Source organism: Girardinichthys multiradiatus, chromosome 6, assembly GCF_021462225.1.
Source record: "Girardinichthys multiradiatus isolate DD_20200921_A chromosome 6, DD_fGirMul_XY1, whole genome shotgun sequence".
Taxonomy (NCBI): domain Eukaryota; kingdom Metazoa; phylum Chordata; class Actinopteri; order Cyprinodontiformes; family Goodeidae; genus Girardinichthys; species Girardinichthys multiradiatus.
This window is the reverse complement of record NC_061799.1, coordinates 35,686,511-35,705,502: the sequence shown is the minus strand read 5'-3', so window position 1 is coordinate 35,705,502 and position 18,992 is coordinate 35,686,511. Positions and strand designations below refer to the sequence as shown.

General features: G+C 41.9%; 1 protein-coding gene across 8 annotated transcripts in view; it reads left to right on the top strand.

The window, feature by feature from the left end:
• LOC124870444 (microtubule cross-linking factor 1) overlaps window positions 1–18,992 on the top strand; it is a 108,845-nt gene that overhangs the window by 5,348 nt on the left and 84,505 nt on the right. For all 8 annotated transcript variants that reach the window (XR_007038774.1, XM_047369126.1, XM_047369132.1 and 5 more), the window contains 2 exons: window positions 2,490–2,714; window positions 3,266–3,424. Coding sequence is in view for 7 of the 8 variants with exons in the window: in XM_047369126.1 (XP_047225082.1) it covers window positions 2,490–2,714; window positions 3,266–3,424 (384 nt within the window). In the remaining variant the exon portion in view is untranslated. The remainder of the gene's footprint in view (window positions 1–2,489; window positions 2,715–3,265; window positions 3,425–18,992) is intronic.

Sequence of the window (18,992 nt, the reverse complement as noted above, 5' to 3'; positions counted from 1 at the left end):
AATTTGAAAACACTTTGCAGGGATCCCATTCTACCTGTGGTGAGTGGTGAATCACTGCTTGTGACAAAAACTTGAATTCAGGTAGATATCAGTTTATCTCTGCTCCAGTTCTGACCAGCATTGTTACTTGGATATGCACAGGAATCACCACTCTCATTTATCCGAAAAAAGGTTGCTAGAATACTTTGTCAGTTATGCAGTGATTGTGTAACACATAGCAACAATGAATGGAAGCATCTGAAAGTCTCACAACTATATTCCGGGGACACACTGCTTTCTCACAGAAATCTGTTGACTACAAAAAGTAACTTCAAGCAAAGGCTTCACATGGGGTGGAAGGACAGGAAGTCTGCCTACTGATGTACGATCAGTTGATGAAGAAAATAATTATTTGGTGTTGCAGCTAATTACCGAGAATAAACATGCGGGAGAAAAATTGTGGACAGGGAGGTTATTGATTTAATGTAAAAATATGATCCGTGGATTACAGCAGATGTTTTGAGCTGACAGAAGACACATGAAAAGTGAAAGTATTGGTTAAGGAAACAAACAAACAAAAAAATCTTGCTAAAAGAACATTTTCTTAAAGAAGGAACTTTATGCTCATAAACGACACGCTTGGATGCCTAAGAGATCTGGCTTTTGACCCTGCTGGAGATACCTGTTTAACCCTGGCATGGCATTATGTTCCCATCCCTTAGTTCTAGATGGCTGCTTCAGTTAAAGTCGAAATATCAATTGTTTTGCAGTTCTAGCTGGGTGGGGAAAAATACAGCCTCTTCACCTACATACTTTCAACCTCTTTTCTAGCATAGCAGAATTGCGCATTTATTGCCATACATCAACACATTTCTGTTAGAATTGTCTTTTTTAGTCATGAAAACAATCTATTTTAAATTGAAAACACTCATTAAGCTGTTACATATGCCAAGTCATCAACCATATAAAATTACTTTGCTGTGTTAAAAACAATGCAAAGGCAGAAACTGATTTCATACTTTTAAGAGTTTCAGGATTTCAAACTCTAAGATATGATGGAATCTACGCCTTAAAGGTTCGGTTTTATTCAACGTAGAGACATCTAGTGGTTCAAATTGCTAATTACAACTTACTGAATACCTTCTAGCTCATACTTAATTAAGAAAATAGAAGGAGTAACAGTGGATTTGGAAATGCCAACCCTTGTTTGTTTCCTATAGAATGGATAACCTTTCTAAGCGATTAGAACCGGCGACGAGTAAACTCACTTTAAAGAGAGGTCCAAATGGTTTCTGTGAGCCAGCGCACTCTTGTAATAAACATCAGAGGTTTTCTTTAAGTATACCTGCTCCCGTGGTGCTGCTCTGCCCTCTTTTTTGAACCTGTCCATTGATCGGTTCGACTGTCTGCAAGGTCATTAGCTCCTTCCTCTAGGGGCCCTGCTCCAATAACACTGGCCTCAGTGTTTTCCCAAATTAGGATGGATTTAGTTTTCTTTAATTGACACACTTTTCCCTCCTTCATTTATGCAGTCAATTCTCTTTTCATCACATGTTGGGATTGCTATCCCTGGGGGAATCTACAGAGCAAACATGTCCGGGAAATAAACCGACCTCCTCTCAGTTACGGAAGTAGCTGGTGTAGCACCTCAACTCTGCAGATAAACCCAGACCAGGATGTTACATGTTGATGCTAGCAGGACTGCATCCACCCCTGCAGATAAGATGCTTTCAGCCAGTGATGGAGGTTATGTCATCAGAGTGAAGACAGGAGCTCATATGTAATCATATAAAAGTATTAGCATAATTCACAGAGTTGTATCATATTGCATCTCTTCCTTAATAGATTTATACCAGAAAATAACTTAAATCTATCTTCATTATTGGGTAACCTTTTCTGCACACATTGATGTTTCCTGTTATTAATTTTGTCAGCTGGCTGCATGAATTAATGTTGTATTGCAGTGACAGAATCTCACACTAAAATTGGGTCTTGTTCCCGAGTTTTCTGGTCAAAATGACGTCTTTAGACTCGGAGGCTTGAGGACGCAGAATAATTCAAAACTATGAGATCAGTGAGGATGTGGCTCCATGAATGTTCTCTATCTACAGGACAAACCTTGAGCTCTCAGTGGCTTTAATTTGGTTAGGTACAAGACTAATTGGAGCTTATTATAGGTTTAATGAAAATTGAATTTTAGGTTGCATCTCTTTGGGAAGCATCTCCACAGAGATCAGAAAAAGATTTGTTTCTTTCTGACGGAAGAAGAATTAAACAATTATTCACCACGTTGTTTAGTACAACAGCATTTCACAGAAAGTCTAAAGGACTTTATTCTTTTTACAAAAATCTAAATTTTCTTTGCATCAACTCATATTAGCCTTGATCATGATTCAGCCAACAGAGGTTTTCTCCCATTCACACCAATATGCCTTAATTTGCTGACACAACCCTTAGAAATCATAATAAGAAAACACGGAGCTGATTTTCTTCCTCCGTGTGTCTCCCAGGATGAAGTGGAGGAGCTGCGCGCTGAGATGGAGGAGGTTCGGGACAGCTACCTGGAGGAGGAGGTCTATCAGGTGCAGGATCTGCGGCGGGAACTGGACCGAGCCAATAAGAACTGCCGCATCCTGCAGTACCGGCTGAGGAAAGCCGAGCAGAAGAGTCTGCGGGTCGCTCAGACGGGCCACGTGGACGGAGAGCTGCTGCGTAGTCTGGAGCAGGACCTGAAGGTTCTTTTTATGTGATTCTTCGTCCCTGTGCATAAAATGACTTTGTTTCTGTCTGAGTTTAACATCTGTAACAGCAAAGAAGAAACTCCTCACAGCATCTTGAGATTTCTGTGCTTTTTACTAAACACACCAAAAACTAATGCAACATTTTTGTGAGTGAGAAATTAGGATTAGATCTACAGTTGCTTGTAAAAGTATTCACACCCATTAAAAAGGTCCCCACAGCATGATGCTGCCACCACTATGTTTTACCAAGGGCCTAGTGTTATTTTCCAGCGTTACTAAACTCTCATTTTGAGAACCATTTATCATTTTTTTCCCTCTGCACTACTTTGTGTTGCTCTATCACAAGAAATCACAATAAAAGACATTAAAGTCTGTGGTTGCAATGTGACAAAATGTGTAAAAGTTAAAGTTGTGTGGATACCTATTCTTGGAACTGCGTGTAAGACAACGAAATATGAGTTCCATTATTATTGTTGAAGTAGGTTATTGTGAAGTATTTATGCACTTAATTGTGCTTCATCTGTTTCCAACCAACCCGTCCTCAGGTTGCAAAGGACGTGTCGGTGCGCCTGCACAATGAGCTGGAGAGCACGGAGGACAAGCGCAGCCGAGCGGAGGACGAGAACGAGACTCTCAGACAGAAGATCATCGAGGTGGAGATCTCCAGACAGGCGCTGCAGAACGAGCTGGAGAGGATCAAAGAGGTGAGATGACGGCGGGTTTTTTATAAATCGTCATCAGATTATCGGCGAACGCAAAATCCGACTTCCAAATGACTGCTTGAATGCAATATTTCATTGGACATTATGTTTTAGGTGTCATGCATTCATGCTACACATGCTTATAATTAGGGGTGTAAAACCGTACACAAAAAAATCACGGTATGTTTTCGGTTCAGTTCAATCAAAAGTGGCCACTGTAGAACTGACTGGAGATTAGATTTAATTTTTAAATTAATAAAAGATAAGCAGGAATAGTGGATGGGTGGATGGATGGATTATCCAAGAATAAATGTACTGAAAATGGTTAGTGTTGTTGTGTAGTATTTTTTAAATTAGACTTCGCAGACAATTGGGAATACGTAAGGTTTAAATGACTTTGGAGTTGTTTTGGATATTTATACAACCCAGTGTACCAGATGTACTTGAATGGACCATGAGAGTGCAGCTGTTGGTAAATCCCCTCTGCTCAGAGTTACTGGTCAGGACCAGTGTGTTGTCTCTAATGCTAGGCAGCATTTGGGCTGGTTGAACGCTGCAAGCAGCTGAATTTGGGCATCCTCTTGGATGTCCAAAGAACTGGCATTGGAATATTCAGCAATGGGATCACAATTACATGTTTTCGTAATATCATGTAGCCCTTCTGTGCTCCCATGTTGCCCAGAGGAGGAAGAAGGAAGTTTTTACTTTGACGATAGTGAAGTAAAGCCTCACCAGTAATAAGATGAGCAGCGTTTATTCTCAGAGCCGCTCAGGTTGGACTGCTTAGACTTATTGATTTTGACAGCAGCTGGTAAGTCTGCCAGCCCAGAGAAGTAGGCCAATCCAAGACAGACCGCTCGCTGAGGATCTGGTGATTCCCAACCACTGTCTTTATTTAACTGCTTAGTAGTTGGTATCAAATCTATATTCCTGCTGAAGAAAGCTGAAGCGCCAGCAAAAAAAAAACAGATTTGCAACAAATTCAGTTTTGCAGTTGTAAAATTTTGCATGTGAGAGGATGCTACCTGAAATTATTTATTTAGTGTCTAAATGAGCACATTCAGTCTCTACTGTGGCTCAGGGGAGGTTTGAGAAGTTCAGTTTATTAGTCCTTGGTGGTGGTAAAACAAGGCATACATGCATGAGCAGCAGATGACACACAGGCCATCTTGTCGAGAGAAAGATGAGTTAAAGGGCTGCTGCACCGACACCGAATGATTGCATATATATATATATATATATATATATATATATTCTGTCTTCCCCTGAGGTCCGTCCCACAAAAACATCCTCTGTTTCTGTTTTTTTTTTTTGATGCAACACCTCACCATATCTTTAAATAACAGTTCCATGTTCCTTCTGGTATTTTCTTACAGTAACTCTCTTGGTATGTGCCTGTTAATGTTGTAATGCAGAGAATGATTACTTTTTAAAAGTTTTTTTTGGCACTAGTGGCCTTTATTTTGAAATGGAGCTGACAGGAAATGGGATGGGGAGAGAAGGGAAAGACATTTAGTAAATGTCAAACCCATCACGGTTGCGTCCAGGACTAAGGCCTTTGTATATGGGTCGCGTGCCCAAGCCCTGCACCACCATCACGCCCTGAGAATGACATGTACTGTTTGAGATGTGCGAATACAACCTAATTGGGGATCAGATGTAACACACACATGGAGACGAAAACGATATCGTTTCAAAAACGATCCAGAAAATAATGGGCATCCACATGAATGCACGCAGCACCACTGAAAACGCTGTAGCATGTGTGCCGGACCCGCTGGTGGCGCTGTGACACTGCCACAGAGACAAAAAAACAGTGGGCAAAAACACCGGGCATGCGCAGACAATTCATGCGAGGTAAACTCAGCAACATGGTGGCGAAGAGGCGCATGCAACATAGTAATACTCAGGGACAAATACTTCAATATTTGGAGGCGTGTCCTGTAATCTAATGAAACTAAAACTGAACTGTTTGGCCATAATGACCATTGTTAGATTTACCGGAAAAGGGGGAAAGCTTGCATGTCGTGAAGTCTCAGGAAGGACTGGTGCGCCTAAAAAATTGATTGTATCATGAAGAAATAACTTTCTGTGGAAATATTGAAGCAACATCTGAAGACATCAGCCAGGAAGTTGAAGCTTAGGCACAATGGGTTTTTCAAATGAACAATGACCCTCAGCATACCACCAAATTAGTTACAAAGTAGCTGAAGGACCACAAAGACAATATTTTGATCTGAGTCCCATAGAAACATTCATAGGCAGAGCTGAAAAGACATTTCCGAGCAAGGCACCCAAAAAACCCGACCTACTTACACCAGTTCTGTCAGGAGGATTGTGCCAAGGTTTTAGCAAATTATTGGGAAGTAATTTCTTGTTGAAGGAAACCATAAAATGTTTAACCCAAGTAATGCAGCTTAACGATCGATTCTACCAAATACGAAAAAAATACATGTAGTCTACATTGAATTTGAAGAGAGTTAAATAAAATATTTTAAACATTCTCTGTCTCTCATTGTTCTGGCTTTTACCAACTAGAATTAATTTAGTTAATCCAAACGACTTGAAGGAGGAATGTTTAGTTTGATTTCTGTTGTCAGATAGTGAGGGGGAAAAATATGTCTTCTTATATAGTGAAGTCTCCTGTGAAATCTTCATGTTTTTTACATTTTTAATCCCATTACAGTCTACTCTGTTTATATCAACAAACTATCATTCCTCTGAACGCGATGGGAGATTATTGCACAGCCTCACGGTTATTACACTGTGATCACTTTTGATTAACAAAGAACAAAATCCTGTTAAAATGGGTCTCTTTAAAGCCAATCTTTCTGTGCAGTCAGAGGCTCCACAGAGCAGTTCTGGCACCACGGTGCGGATTAATCCAATGAGAAGTGCTGTTATAAAACAGAGCGGCGTGTCTTTATAGCGGCTGACGGGAATGAGGGTGGTGGACACAGAGCCGGAGAGGCAGGGGGCGGCTGTAATCTACCGGTTCTGGACCCTGTCACCCTGCGATATGACCAAACCTCATATCAAACAGCCAAAGGAAGCTGGTTGACAGGATCTGCTGTTGCTACTCTGTAGGTCTGCTGCTGCCTTTGGCTGCGGTCAACTTATAAACCAGCAAGGAAATGGTCTGTGAGTAGTTTTTGTTTTTAATGAACTGCCCTCTGATGTGTGTAGTGAAATGAAACTAATGACATGTCTGCACACAGGGCACGAGCATCAGGTGATGTATTGTGTGTCCCCACTCTGCTGTGATAAATTCGTCTTTCATTAAAGACAAATACTTTGGCCTCTGTGCTCTTCTGTTCCTGCTCACTGACTCCCAGGTATTTCTCCTGACAGATTTCCTTCACTCAGTAAAGTGGTGCCATTACTTACACAAGGCTCTGCTTATTCTATTTAAAGCTTTAATACATTTTTACTTTCAGACAGCCCATCTATACGATCTCTTTTACATGTAGTGATTTGTGACCATTGTATACATCCTGCTGGGTGCTATTGCTAATGAAGCAGTAAAGGAGCTACATGACATCGTTAGCTTGCTGCAGACAAAGCACCCGGAGGCGTTCTACGTGCGTTTTTACTCCCGTGAAACTGACGGACACTCTGCCTAGTTTTTATCAACACGACTTTGTGTACACTAACATTGATTGTACGTACAGAGCTCTTCATCGCCCCCACCTTGGCCTCTCTGACCCCATCTCCATCCTGCTGGCGCCAGCATACCACCCACTGCTGAGGCGGATCAGGCCAACAAAGAAGACAGTCACTGTGTGGCCCAGGGATGCAGGCTCTGTGCTCCAGGACTGTTTTCAGTGCACAGATTGGCAGGCCTTCAGAGAGGCAGCTACATATGAGGGAGAGGTGGATCTTTAAGAATGTATCTCCTCTGTCTTCGGCTTCATCTCCATGTGTGCTGCTGATGATGTCACCACCACCAGGACACTAACCTGCTGCCCGAACCAGGAACCCTGACTGCTGAAAGCTAGGGATTCTGCGTTCAGGACAGGTACGGCATCACCACTCAGAGAGACGAGGAAAGCACTGACTGCAGTCAATGCACATACGCCCAGAAAATTCACGGTCACTTCACCACCAACAACCCCTGGCACGTGGAGGGGCATCAAGTCCATCACGGACTACAACACCAGGGATGCACAATGCCCAAAGGAACACCTCTTTGCCAGATGCACTTAACAGGTTCTATGCCCGCTTTGAGGACCACTACCCCCCCTAGAGAATGCTGGACTTGGGAGCTCAGTCCTGAGGAGCATCTACCACTGAGAGGCAGAGAGCGTCCTCTGCATCTGCATCACCGTATGGCACGGCAGCTGCACTGTTGCTAAGAGGAAGGCTGTGCTAAGGGTGGGAAAGGCTGCACAGCGGACTGTGGGGAGCAGCCTTCCCACAACCTCGGACCTCTACACATCACGATACAGGGGTAGGGCCCTCCGTATCTTGAAGGACTCCATCCCATCCCACTCACAGACTGTTTCAGCTCCTTCCCCTTAGGCAGGCGGCTGAGGACCATTCAGAGCAAGACCACCAGGCTCAGAAACAGCTTATTCCCTGAAGCAGTCAGACTGCTGAACTCGAGCCACATTCTGTAGACTCTCACACTACTCACTGACCTGCACCAAACACTTCACCCACCAAAGGTGCAATATTTTCATCACTTAAAGGTGCAATATTAAGGGCTATCTCTAGTTTTTACATGTGTATTTTGTACTCTGTTAAGCTAATTTTGACCTTAGGCTTGGACCTGAGTCCACATTTCCTACCATAAACATGTAAATGTGAGCTGGTATAACAATGTTTGTAGTTTTCCACCTAAACATTCTCAACTAAGTTCACAGTTCCACCATGAACTAGTTCATTTATCATATTTTACCTAAAATTAAGTTTTAAAATATACACTGCTCAAAAAAATAAAGGGAACACTTAAACAACTCAATATAACTCCAAGTAAATCAAACCTCTGTGAAATCAAACTGTCCACTTAGGAAGCAACACTGATTGACAATCAATTTCACATGATGTTCAAATGGAATAGACAACAGGGGGAAATCTTTGGCGATTAGCAAGAAACACTCAATAAAGGAGTGGTTCTGCAGGTGGGGACCACAGACCACTTCTCAGTACCTATGCTTTCTGGCTGATGTTTTGGTCACTTTTGAATGTTGGTGGTGCTTTCACTCTCATGGTAGCATGAGACGGACTCTACAACCCACACAAGTGGCTCAGGTAGTGCAGCTCATCCAGGATGGTACATCAATGCGAGCTGTGGCAAGAAGGTTTGTTGTGTCTGTCAGCGTAATGTCCAGAGCCTGGAGGCGCTACCAGGAGACAGGCCAGTACACCAGGAGACGTGGAGGAGGCCATAGGAGGGCAACAACCCAGCAGCAGGACCGCTACCTCCACCTTTGTGCAAGGAGGAACAGGAGGAGCACTGCCAGAGCCCTGCAAAATGACCTCCAGCAGGCCACAAATGTACATGTGTCTGCACAAACGGTTATAAACCGACTCCATGAGGAGGGTATGAGGGCCCGACGTCCACAAATGGGGGTTGTGCTCACAGCCCAACATCGTGCAGGACGATTGGCATTTGCCAGAGAACAACAGGATTGGCAAATTCGCCACTGGCGCCCTGTGCTCTTCACAGATGAAAGCAGGTTCACACTGAGCACATGTGACAGACGTGACAGAGTCTGGAGACACCGTGGAGAGCGATCTGCTGCCTGCAACATCCTTCAGCATGACCGGTTTGGCAGTGGGTCAGTAGTGGTGTGGGGTGGCATTTCTTTGGAGGACCGCACGGCCCTCCATGTGCTCGCCAGAGGTAGCCTGATTACCATTAAGTACCGAGATGAGATCCTCAGACCCCATGTGAGACCATATGCTGGTGCGGTTGTCCCTGGGTTCCTCCTAATGCAGGACAATGCTAGACCTCATGTGGCTGGAGTGTGTCAGCAGTTCCTGCAAGATGAAGACATTGAAGCTATGGACTGGCCCGCCCGTTCCCCAGACCTGAATCTGATTGAGCACATCTGGGACATCATGTTTCGCTCCATCCACCAACGTCACGTTGCACCACAGACTGACCAGGAGTTGGCGGATGCTTTAGTCCAGGTCTGGGAGTAGATCCCTCAGGAGACCATCAGCCGTCTCATCAGGAGCATGTCCAGGGGTTGTAGGGAGGTCATAGAGGCACATGGAGGCCACACACAATACTGAGCCTCATTGTGACTTGTTTTAAGGACATTATATCAAAGTTGGATCAGCCTGTAGTGTGTTTTTCCACTTCAAGTTTGTGTGTGACTCCAAATCCAGGCCTCCATTGGTTAATAAATTTGATTTCCATTGATGATTTTTGTGTGATTTTGTTGTCAGCACATTCAACTTTGTACAGAACAAAGTATTTAATGAGAATATTTCATTCATTCAGATCTAGGATGTGTTATTTGAGTGTTCCCTTTATTCTTTTGAGCAGTGTATTTAGCTCATGGTGTTATTTGCTGCCTTTACATCTGTTGCATTTTCTCCTGTTTTCTTTGTGCGCATAAACTGTATTTCATAATGACTAAATTCCCAGAACAGCTTCTGTCATTTACACTACCGGTCTAAAGTTTGCCTTTCTCATGTGCTGGTTTTCTTTATGTTTATGACTATTTACAGGGGTTGGACAATGAAACTGAAACACCTGGTTTTAGACCACAATAATTTATTAGTATGGTGTAGGGCCTCCTTTTTTGGCCAATACAGCGTCAATCCGTCTTGGGAATGACATATACAAGTCCCGCACAGTGGTCAGAGGGATTTTAAGCCATTCTTCTTGCAGGATAGTGGCCAGGTCACTACGTGATACTGGTGGAGGAAAACGTTTCCAGACTCGCTCCTCCAAAACACCCCAAAGTGGCTCAATAATATTTAGATCTGGTGACTGTGCAGGCCATGGGAGATGTTCAACTTCACTTTCATGTTCATCAAACCAATCTTTCACCAGTCTTGCTGTGTGTATTGGTGCATTGTCATCCTGATACACGGCACCGCCTTCAGGATACAATGTTTGAACCATTGGATGCACATGGTCCTCAAGAATGGTTCAGTAGTCCTTGGCAGTGACGCGCCCATCTAGCACATGTATTGGGCCAAGGGAATGCCATGATATGGCAGCCCAAACCATCACTGATCCACCCCCATGCTTCACTCTGGGCATGCAACAGTCTGGGTGGTACGCTTCTTTGGGGCTTCTCCACACCGTAACTCTCCCGGATGTGGGGAAAACAGTAAAGGTGGACTCATCAGAGAACAATACATGTTTCACATTGTCCACAGCCCAAGATTTGCGCTCCTTGCACCATTGAAACCGACGTTTGGCATTGGCATAAGTGACCAAAGGTTTGGCTATAGCAGCCAGGCCGTGTATATTGACCCTGTGGAGCTCCTGACGGACAGTTCTGGTGGAAACAGGAGAGTTGAGGTACACATTTAATTCTGCCGTGATTTGGGCAGCCATGGTTTTATGTTTTTTGGATACAATCCAGGTTAGCACCCAAACATCCCGTACAGACAGCTTCCTCTTGCGTCCACAGTTAATCCTGTTGGATGTGGTTCGTCCTTCTTGGTGGTATGCTGACATTACCCTGGATACCGTGGCTCTTGATACATCACAAAGACTTGCTGTCTTGGTCACAGATGCGCCAGCAAGACGTGCACCAACAATTTGTCCTCTTTTGAACTCTGGTATGTCACCCATAATATTGTGTACATTTTAATATTTTGAGCAAAACTGTGCTCTTACCCTGCTAATTGAACCTTCACACTCTGCTCTTACTGGTGCAATGTGCAATCAATGAAGACTGGCTACCATGCTGGTCCAATTTAGCCATGAAACCTCACACACTAAAATGACAGGTGTTTCAGTTTCATTGTCCAACCCCTGTACATTTTACATAGATTCTCACTGAAGGCATCAGAACATTGAATGAACACATATTCAATTATGGAGCAAACAAAAATTGTAAAGGAACCTTAAATATTTTATATTTTAGATTCCTTAAAGTAGCGGCCCTTTGCTTTAATGACTGAAATATTAACCTTTGGACGTCTCTCAATGAACGTCTGAGAAGTTCTTTCAAGATTCTTTAGAAAACCATTTCAGGTGACCACCTCAAGAAGCTCATGGAGAGAACACCAAGAGGGCAAAGCAGTAATCAGAGCAGAGGGAGGCTATTTTGTTAAAATCTAAAAATGTTTAGTTATTTCACACTTTTGGTTTACTACATAATTCCATGTGTTCATTCACAGGTTTGTTGCCTTTGGTGAGAATCTACAATGTAAATAGTCATGAAAATAAAGAGACCCAATAAGTGAGAAAGGCGTTCTAAACCTTTTGACTGGTAGTGTATGTATTTTAATGCTTTCATTGTCAGAAAAAATAACGAGTCTGAAATTTGGCCTGAAAAGTGGTCAATTTAGGATGTTTTGTAATTGCTGTCCCTCAATACTCAACATCTTATTTGACTTTGAACACTAGGGATGCAGATATATCGGTATTGACATCGGTATCGGCCGATGTTAGTCATTTTTTAACATATCGAGCCGATATTAATAACCAATATTTAATACCATCTTGTTGCTGTTTGTGTTTTTGGAGCGGGAGAGGGTTGGCCATGTGGTATTTGTTTAGTCGTGACAGTGATGCGTTGTGGTAGTTTTTTCATGGTGTTGAAAGGGTAGTGAGAAATATATGATATATAATATTGGTAAATATCAGTTATCGGCCATAACAGCAAAATTAATAACGATATGTGCCTGAATTTTGATATCAGTGCATCCCTACTAAATAATTTGCAGCCAGGAAGATAAAAGAAATATCCATGTGGCCTATATATAATGGTGATCATAAGAGGGTTAAAACACCACTGTTGTCCTCTTAAATAAAGTAGATACAATATACATAAATGATTTTATTGGTATATTAAATACTTGCCTGGAACAGAAGTGTAACAGAATGCTGCTGCTTCTTCTCTGCTCGGATCTCCTGCCTGTAATAATCATTAAAATCAGGGTGCAAGTTAGTTTTGTTGAATTTTGGACCCTGAGCCTTGAAGTAATATTTTTAATAAAGCAAAGTCAGGTTTTTAAAGTGAGCGACAAAGCATTGCATTACCAAAATGAATTCTCACAAAAATGGCAAAAACATCCCGCATACGTACACACAGATACACTCGGTTCTCACCTCGATGGAAAACGCTGCTTCTCTTTCTGCATGAAATATCCAAAGATCCCCCTCTTTAAAAGTACTTTGTTACTCTTTAGTTACTTCACAGATAGAGCGCTGTTACATGAAGTCGGGAGGAGCTCCTTTATCTTTTAAGTTCTTCATGTGAAAAAATATCCAAAACATGTTAGCACCACTCATGAACACGTTCATTTGAACGCATTCATGCACATCACTGTTGACCAGGTTGGAGCATGCAGAGAGAGGATCTTTGACCGTTCCTCGTTGCACGATCTCTTTAGGTTGTCCTGAATCCTGGTTCCTCTTTTAAACTCTCTTCAGCTGACCCCACAGGTTTCCTATGGGATTAAGGCGGTAGCGAGTCATCCCTAAAACAGCTGGACCTTCTCTACCCAGCTGAGACCCAAAACCCAATACCCCGACAGCTAATAAATCCAATATATTAGGCATACCTTTTAGCACTAAACACATTTTTTATGGTTTAATTAGACTTGAAAAGGGTAAAAATAATATTTTGTCACAATTCAGTTTCACCCTTATGGCATTGTCCGTGTTCTGGAACGCCTATGACCCACGGCGGCTCAGTTCTCTACTATAATAGTCACTGGGTCTGTGAGAATACCTTTTGCTGGTGAGGAAACGCCCACTGTCTGCAAATCAAAATATGATCAACTGATCAAACTGTCCTTGTTAAGTTTGAAGCAGAAGATTTTCAGCCAAGGAACCAAAATCCCCCCTGAGCAGACAAACGTTGCCGACTGACTGATTGGCTTATTTTTGTCTTAATACAAAATCACTGTAAGACATAAATCTCGGACAGAAAACTATTTTTCAATCGGTTTAATACAAGGAAGCTTTTCTGTTAACCTTTTAATCACTTTTTAAATAATTAGTGACATTACCAGTTTGTTTATTCAACACAATTTTATTTCTGTGAACATTTAGGACCTTGTCTGAATCCCTTAAAGGCCCTCCACTGGATTTAGGTCTTCTGACTGTGAAGATCATGGAAGATTATGTTTGTATCCGGGTAACCATTTCTATGTTGATTAGCCCATATGTTTTTAACCCTTATCCTCCTGAAAGAGTCATTTCCCTTTCTTTTTTTTGTCCGGGATCATAATGCCATTCACTCTAACATGGTTCCCAAGGCATTTTTGTACTATTTATTTAGCCAACCAGTATGTTGGTGTTTAAATAAAGTAGTAATAAATAAAAACATAAGTGGTTGAAAGAAATACAGGCACACAGCATCACATACAGGGGTTGGACAATGAAACTGTAACACCTGGTTTTAGACCACAATAATTTATTAGTATGTTGTAGGGCCTCCTTTTGCGGCCAATACAGCGTCAATTCATCTTGGGAATGACATATACAAGTCCTGCACAGTGGTCAGAGGGATTTTAAACCATTCTTCTTGCAGGATAGTGGTCAGGTCACTACGTGATACTGGTGGAGGAAAACGTTTCCTGACTCGCTCCTCCAAAACACCCCAAAGTTCCTCAATAATATTTAGATCTGGTGACTGTGCAGGCCATGGGAGATGTTCAACTTCACTTTTATGTTCATCAAACCAATCTTTCACCAGTCTTGCTGTGTGTATTGGTGCATTGTCATCCTGATACAGGGCACCACCTTCAGGATACAATGTTTGAACCATTGGATGCACATGGTCCTCAAGAATGGTTCGGTAGTTCTTGGCAGTGACGCGCCCATCTAGCACAAGTATTGGGCCAAGGGAATGCCATGATATGGCAGCCCAAACCATCGCTGATCCACCCCCATGCTTCACTCTGGACTTGCAACAGTCTGGGTGGTACGCTTCTTTGGGGCTTCTCCACACCATAACTCTCCTGGATGTGGGGAAAACAGTAAAGGTGGACTCATCAGAGAACAATACATGTTTCACATTGTCCACAGCCCAAGATTTGCTCTCCTTGCACCATTGAAACCGACGTTTGACATTGGCATGAGTGACCAAAGGTTTGGCTATAGCAGTCCGGCCGTGTATATTGACCCTGTGGAGCTCCTGACGGACAGTTCTGGTGGAAACAAGAGAGTTGAGGTGCACATTTAATTCTGCCGTGATTTGGGCAGCCGTGGTTTAATGTTTTTTGGATACAATCCGGGTTAGCACCCGAACATCCCTTTTAGACAGCTTCCTCTTGCATCCACAGTTAATCCTGTTGGATGTGGTTCGTCCTTCTTGGTGGTATGCTGACATTACCCTGGATACCGTGGCTCTTGATACATCACAAAGACTTGCTGTCTTGGTCACAGATGTGCCAGCAAGATGTGCACCAACAATGTGTCCCCTTTTGAACTCTGGTATGTCACCCATAATGTTGTGTGCATTTCAATATTTTGAGCAAAACTGTGCTCTTACCCTGCTAATTGAACCTTCACATTCTGCTCTTACTGGTGCAATGTGCAATCAATGAAGACTGACTACCAGGCTGGTCCAATTTAGCCATGAAACCTCCCACACTAAAATGACAGGTGTTTCAGTTTCATTGTCCAACCCCTGTATATTCCCCCTTGCTTAACAATGGGCATGAGGAGCTTCTTGACACACTTTCACTCCAAAAAGGAAAACACGTTTTTTTCTGACATCACTTTTTGGCATGTAGATTGCATCTATTGGTGGTTATGAGATCTTTGAGATCTATGTCTTTTTTTTTCCCCTCTCTTGCCCTTCTTCTCACGGTGTGTGATGGCAAGATAAACTCGGGTCTAATTAGGGATGAACAGGTATTGTACCTATGTCGTTATCTGGATTTTTTTTATTGTCATAAGAATTTCTATTTATCAAGACAACGCTAAACTCTAAATGACAGGACTTGCAAACCCTAAAGACTAAAGAACTGTCAGGATTCTTCCTTTTGCTGTTTTTCCACTGTTGGCTCCATCAGAGCAGGCATAAATCATCGTATGATTAAAAGCAGTAATTGTGTATATTTTGGAATATAATTGCACTATTTAATGTAACTGGTGTCTAGAAACAGCCAAGAGGAAGAGTTTGTGAGACTTTGTGTGGAGTGACATAAAGCCAAATAATATATTGGCAAAAAAGACTAATTTTGAAATACTTTTATTATCGTCGATGTTATTATTATCGCAATAAATGCCACCAAATATAGTGCTAAACCTTTTGGTCCATATCGCCAATCTGTAGTTCAGTTGTTTTCACTTTTTATTTATTGTTCTGACTCTAGATATGGGAAGGTTTAGACAGGCAGCTTTTCTCTTGTTGTCATTTCTTGACTTATGAGGAGCAACACACATCTGCCTTACTTCTGTGCTCTGTTCTCTTGTCTTTCCCATTTTGAAGATTGGCTAAGACCTGATTTTCACCCCATGGAAACTTGAAGTCACGAATTTCTATTTATTAGATTTTTTTCAGGGCTCCCAAGGCTTTCTTTCCATGCTGATCAGTTTACTGCTTAGTGAAAGCATCAGTGAATGAGCAACAATGCCAGCATGCATTATGCTTTATTACAAACACAGCACTTTAACTGGGTTCCACATAGAAAATATTCACTGCACAGAATCAAAAAGAGAAATTTCAATAAAATCCTTCAACATTGAGTCTTTGTAGCTGTGTTTTACTTCTAAAAGAGATGGAGGTGTGTTTACATCCTTAATAAACCACAGTATCTAAGCGACAGTGACTGCAGAGGTAGTTGCTTTCGCTTGTCTTCTCCATCTCATCTCATCATCTCGCTGCCATGTATTTCCCAATCTTCTACTGCGCCTTGCTTCCCTGCTGTAGTAGCATAAAGGAATCTCATTGACCTACTTAATATCCTGTGTCTGACTCCACCAGCAAGAAGGAAAGCGTGCGCAAGGAAAGGAGAATATCTGCTGCAGTGACACACATCCATATGAAATATATCACCATGTAACAGATCGCTCAAAGTCCAAAGATTTACCATCTATGGAACAAAGAAAAGAGATTCTAGCGTTTTTTTGCTGCACAAAATGCCACAGAATACAAATCCTTTTAAATGGTTATGATATTTTGCTATACATGAACTATGGCTTACATAGAGAAAATGGGGCAATCATCCATTGTGTGTGAAACCTTCGGGAGTGTGTTAGAAATCTGAAGCTCTGTCCTTTGAAGTTTAAACCCAGTGAAAGGTTGAATTTGTCATCCTTCCAGTCGGGTTTTTCTGAAAATGTTTTGAAAGTGATATAATTTACTGAAGCATCAAAGCTGCCACTTGGTAAATCAGAGCATCGTTGTACGAACATCAGAGTGCCTCTTTAAATGTCTTCAGACGAATCAAGGGTTTTATGAAAAGCATCAAAAGCTTGTTTGTTGTGATCTTGATCACAGTATTAAGAGATCTTGGGGTTTTGCTTGTGTTTTGCATCAATTCAAGCATCATCTACATCGCATCAAAGCTACAAAATTTGGTTAAGATTGAGATAAGATAAATTTTTAAGTTAAATGGTTGTATGATAATTTTTGCAGCTTTTCCTTTTGAGGTGTATTTAGACTTGGATCTCACAACTGTTATAAACATTTTATTGAAAACAATTAGAAAAATACAAAATAAAATAAGCAAGTACAAGGCAACTCAGCCAGAAGGTTGCTGAAGAGTGACGACCACCTGTTTGGACCATCCAACTCAGTCATCAGAGCATAACACACTGGAAAGCCAAGACAATGGAGGGGTGTAATGGTCTGAAGGTCAAACTGGGTTTCATAAAGTAAAGATTTAACCGACTATTCATCTGGTGAGGAGAAGGAGGTCGTGAAGGCTATAGCTGGGAGACCTTACAGACTGGCACCCTGTGGAGGGGTTTAAAGCTCTGTCATAAACCCAGCCTGTCTAACATGGTCCCTTGTGACAAAAACTGTAATACAGAGCACTAAAATTCAGGCACATGTGGTGGATGGAAGGGAAGTTAAAATACTCAGACGACATCTAAAGGCAAATGTTTTCTCCTTCATTTGGCTCAGACACTGAGGAAAAAAACATTGCTGCTACAGCTAATTAGCGTGGGTTAACATGCATAAGGAATATTAAGAGAGAGCGATTATTTATTTATTTAGTAAAGTGATTTATTTAGTAAAGGTCTGGCTTCTGGCACCCTTGTCAAGTTGTCCGTCATAGCCGCATTAACTGTTTTGTGTGCTTACAACTTAGCTTTAACTTTTTTTCATTCCCTTACATTCAACATTGTAATTGTTAAGTAATCTTTTGGTAGAAATGGTTTCTAACTGTGAATTTTTGGTGGAAGAATAGAAATCCGTCCTCCCTACCTGTGTTTACTGCCACGGAGTTCACCCATGTTGCCTGCATAGATTATCTTTGTAGCAAAAGTGGTTTTTGCATCCTTGTTCTATGCTACCAATAAGAAGCAACCAGTCTATTCAAAGTATATCTATTAAAAAGTTTGCTTTTTGTCTGTTTTCCATCTGCAACCATAAAAAGTGACAAACACCAAGATGGTCTGGGTTTCAGATACTACATTATCCATGTATGGTGCTGCTTTCTGTTTTATAGGGCATCACTAGAAAGACTTTTGTGTCAGAAAAGGGCGTTTTTAAATTACTTTTCTGCTTTGAAAAACAATGCAATTTTGTCTTTTCTGACACTAAAGTATATTTACCCATTAAATCATTGTCATATGAAGGAAAAAGCAAATGTACAGAATTCCCAGCATTTATTTTGGATGTAGAACAGGAACCACATCCATGACAGATGGGTATTTAGAGATATCCCCCCTTTCAAGGCACCTTTTTGTGAGTATTTCATGCTCCAAAACAGAAAAAATAACAACCCTGAAATAATCCAGTTTAATTTATTTGAGGCTGTAGGAGACTCCTGATAGATTCTTTGGAGTGTAAATGTCTGATGTGCAAGAAAAAATTAAAAGTGTGCAAACATCCATCATATCAGTTGCAGCAACAGATGCCTCATCGTCTGGCAGCGTGCTGCTCAGCTTTAACCTAAAAACATCAGAATGTGCCGTCCAAAGCTGGCGTTGCGGATGCTTCTCCTCTCCAGCGTAACCAATGGCATTAGCTGTTATATTTAGGGAGGCTGACAGCAGCTTGGCAGGCAGTAACTCTGACTGATTCAGAGTGTTTCTCACCTCCCCTTCAAACAGAAGGAACAGACAAGCCGTCAGGAAAATGGAGCCTCCGACAGCACGGAGGGGACATCACCTTGAGTTAAATATGGTCGGGAAAAGTTTTCTAGGGTCGATGAAGGAGAAAGGATGTCAAGTTTAATCTGTGGTTTACATCTGCACTGTATAACAGTGTGGATGCTGGTATCAGTTCACAATGAAGTATTT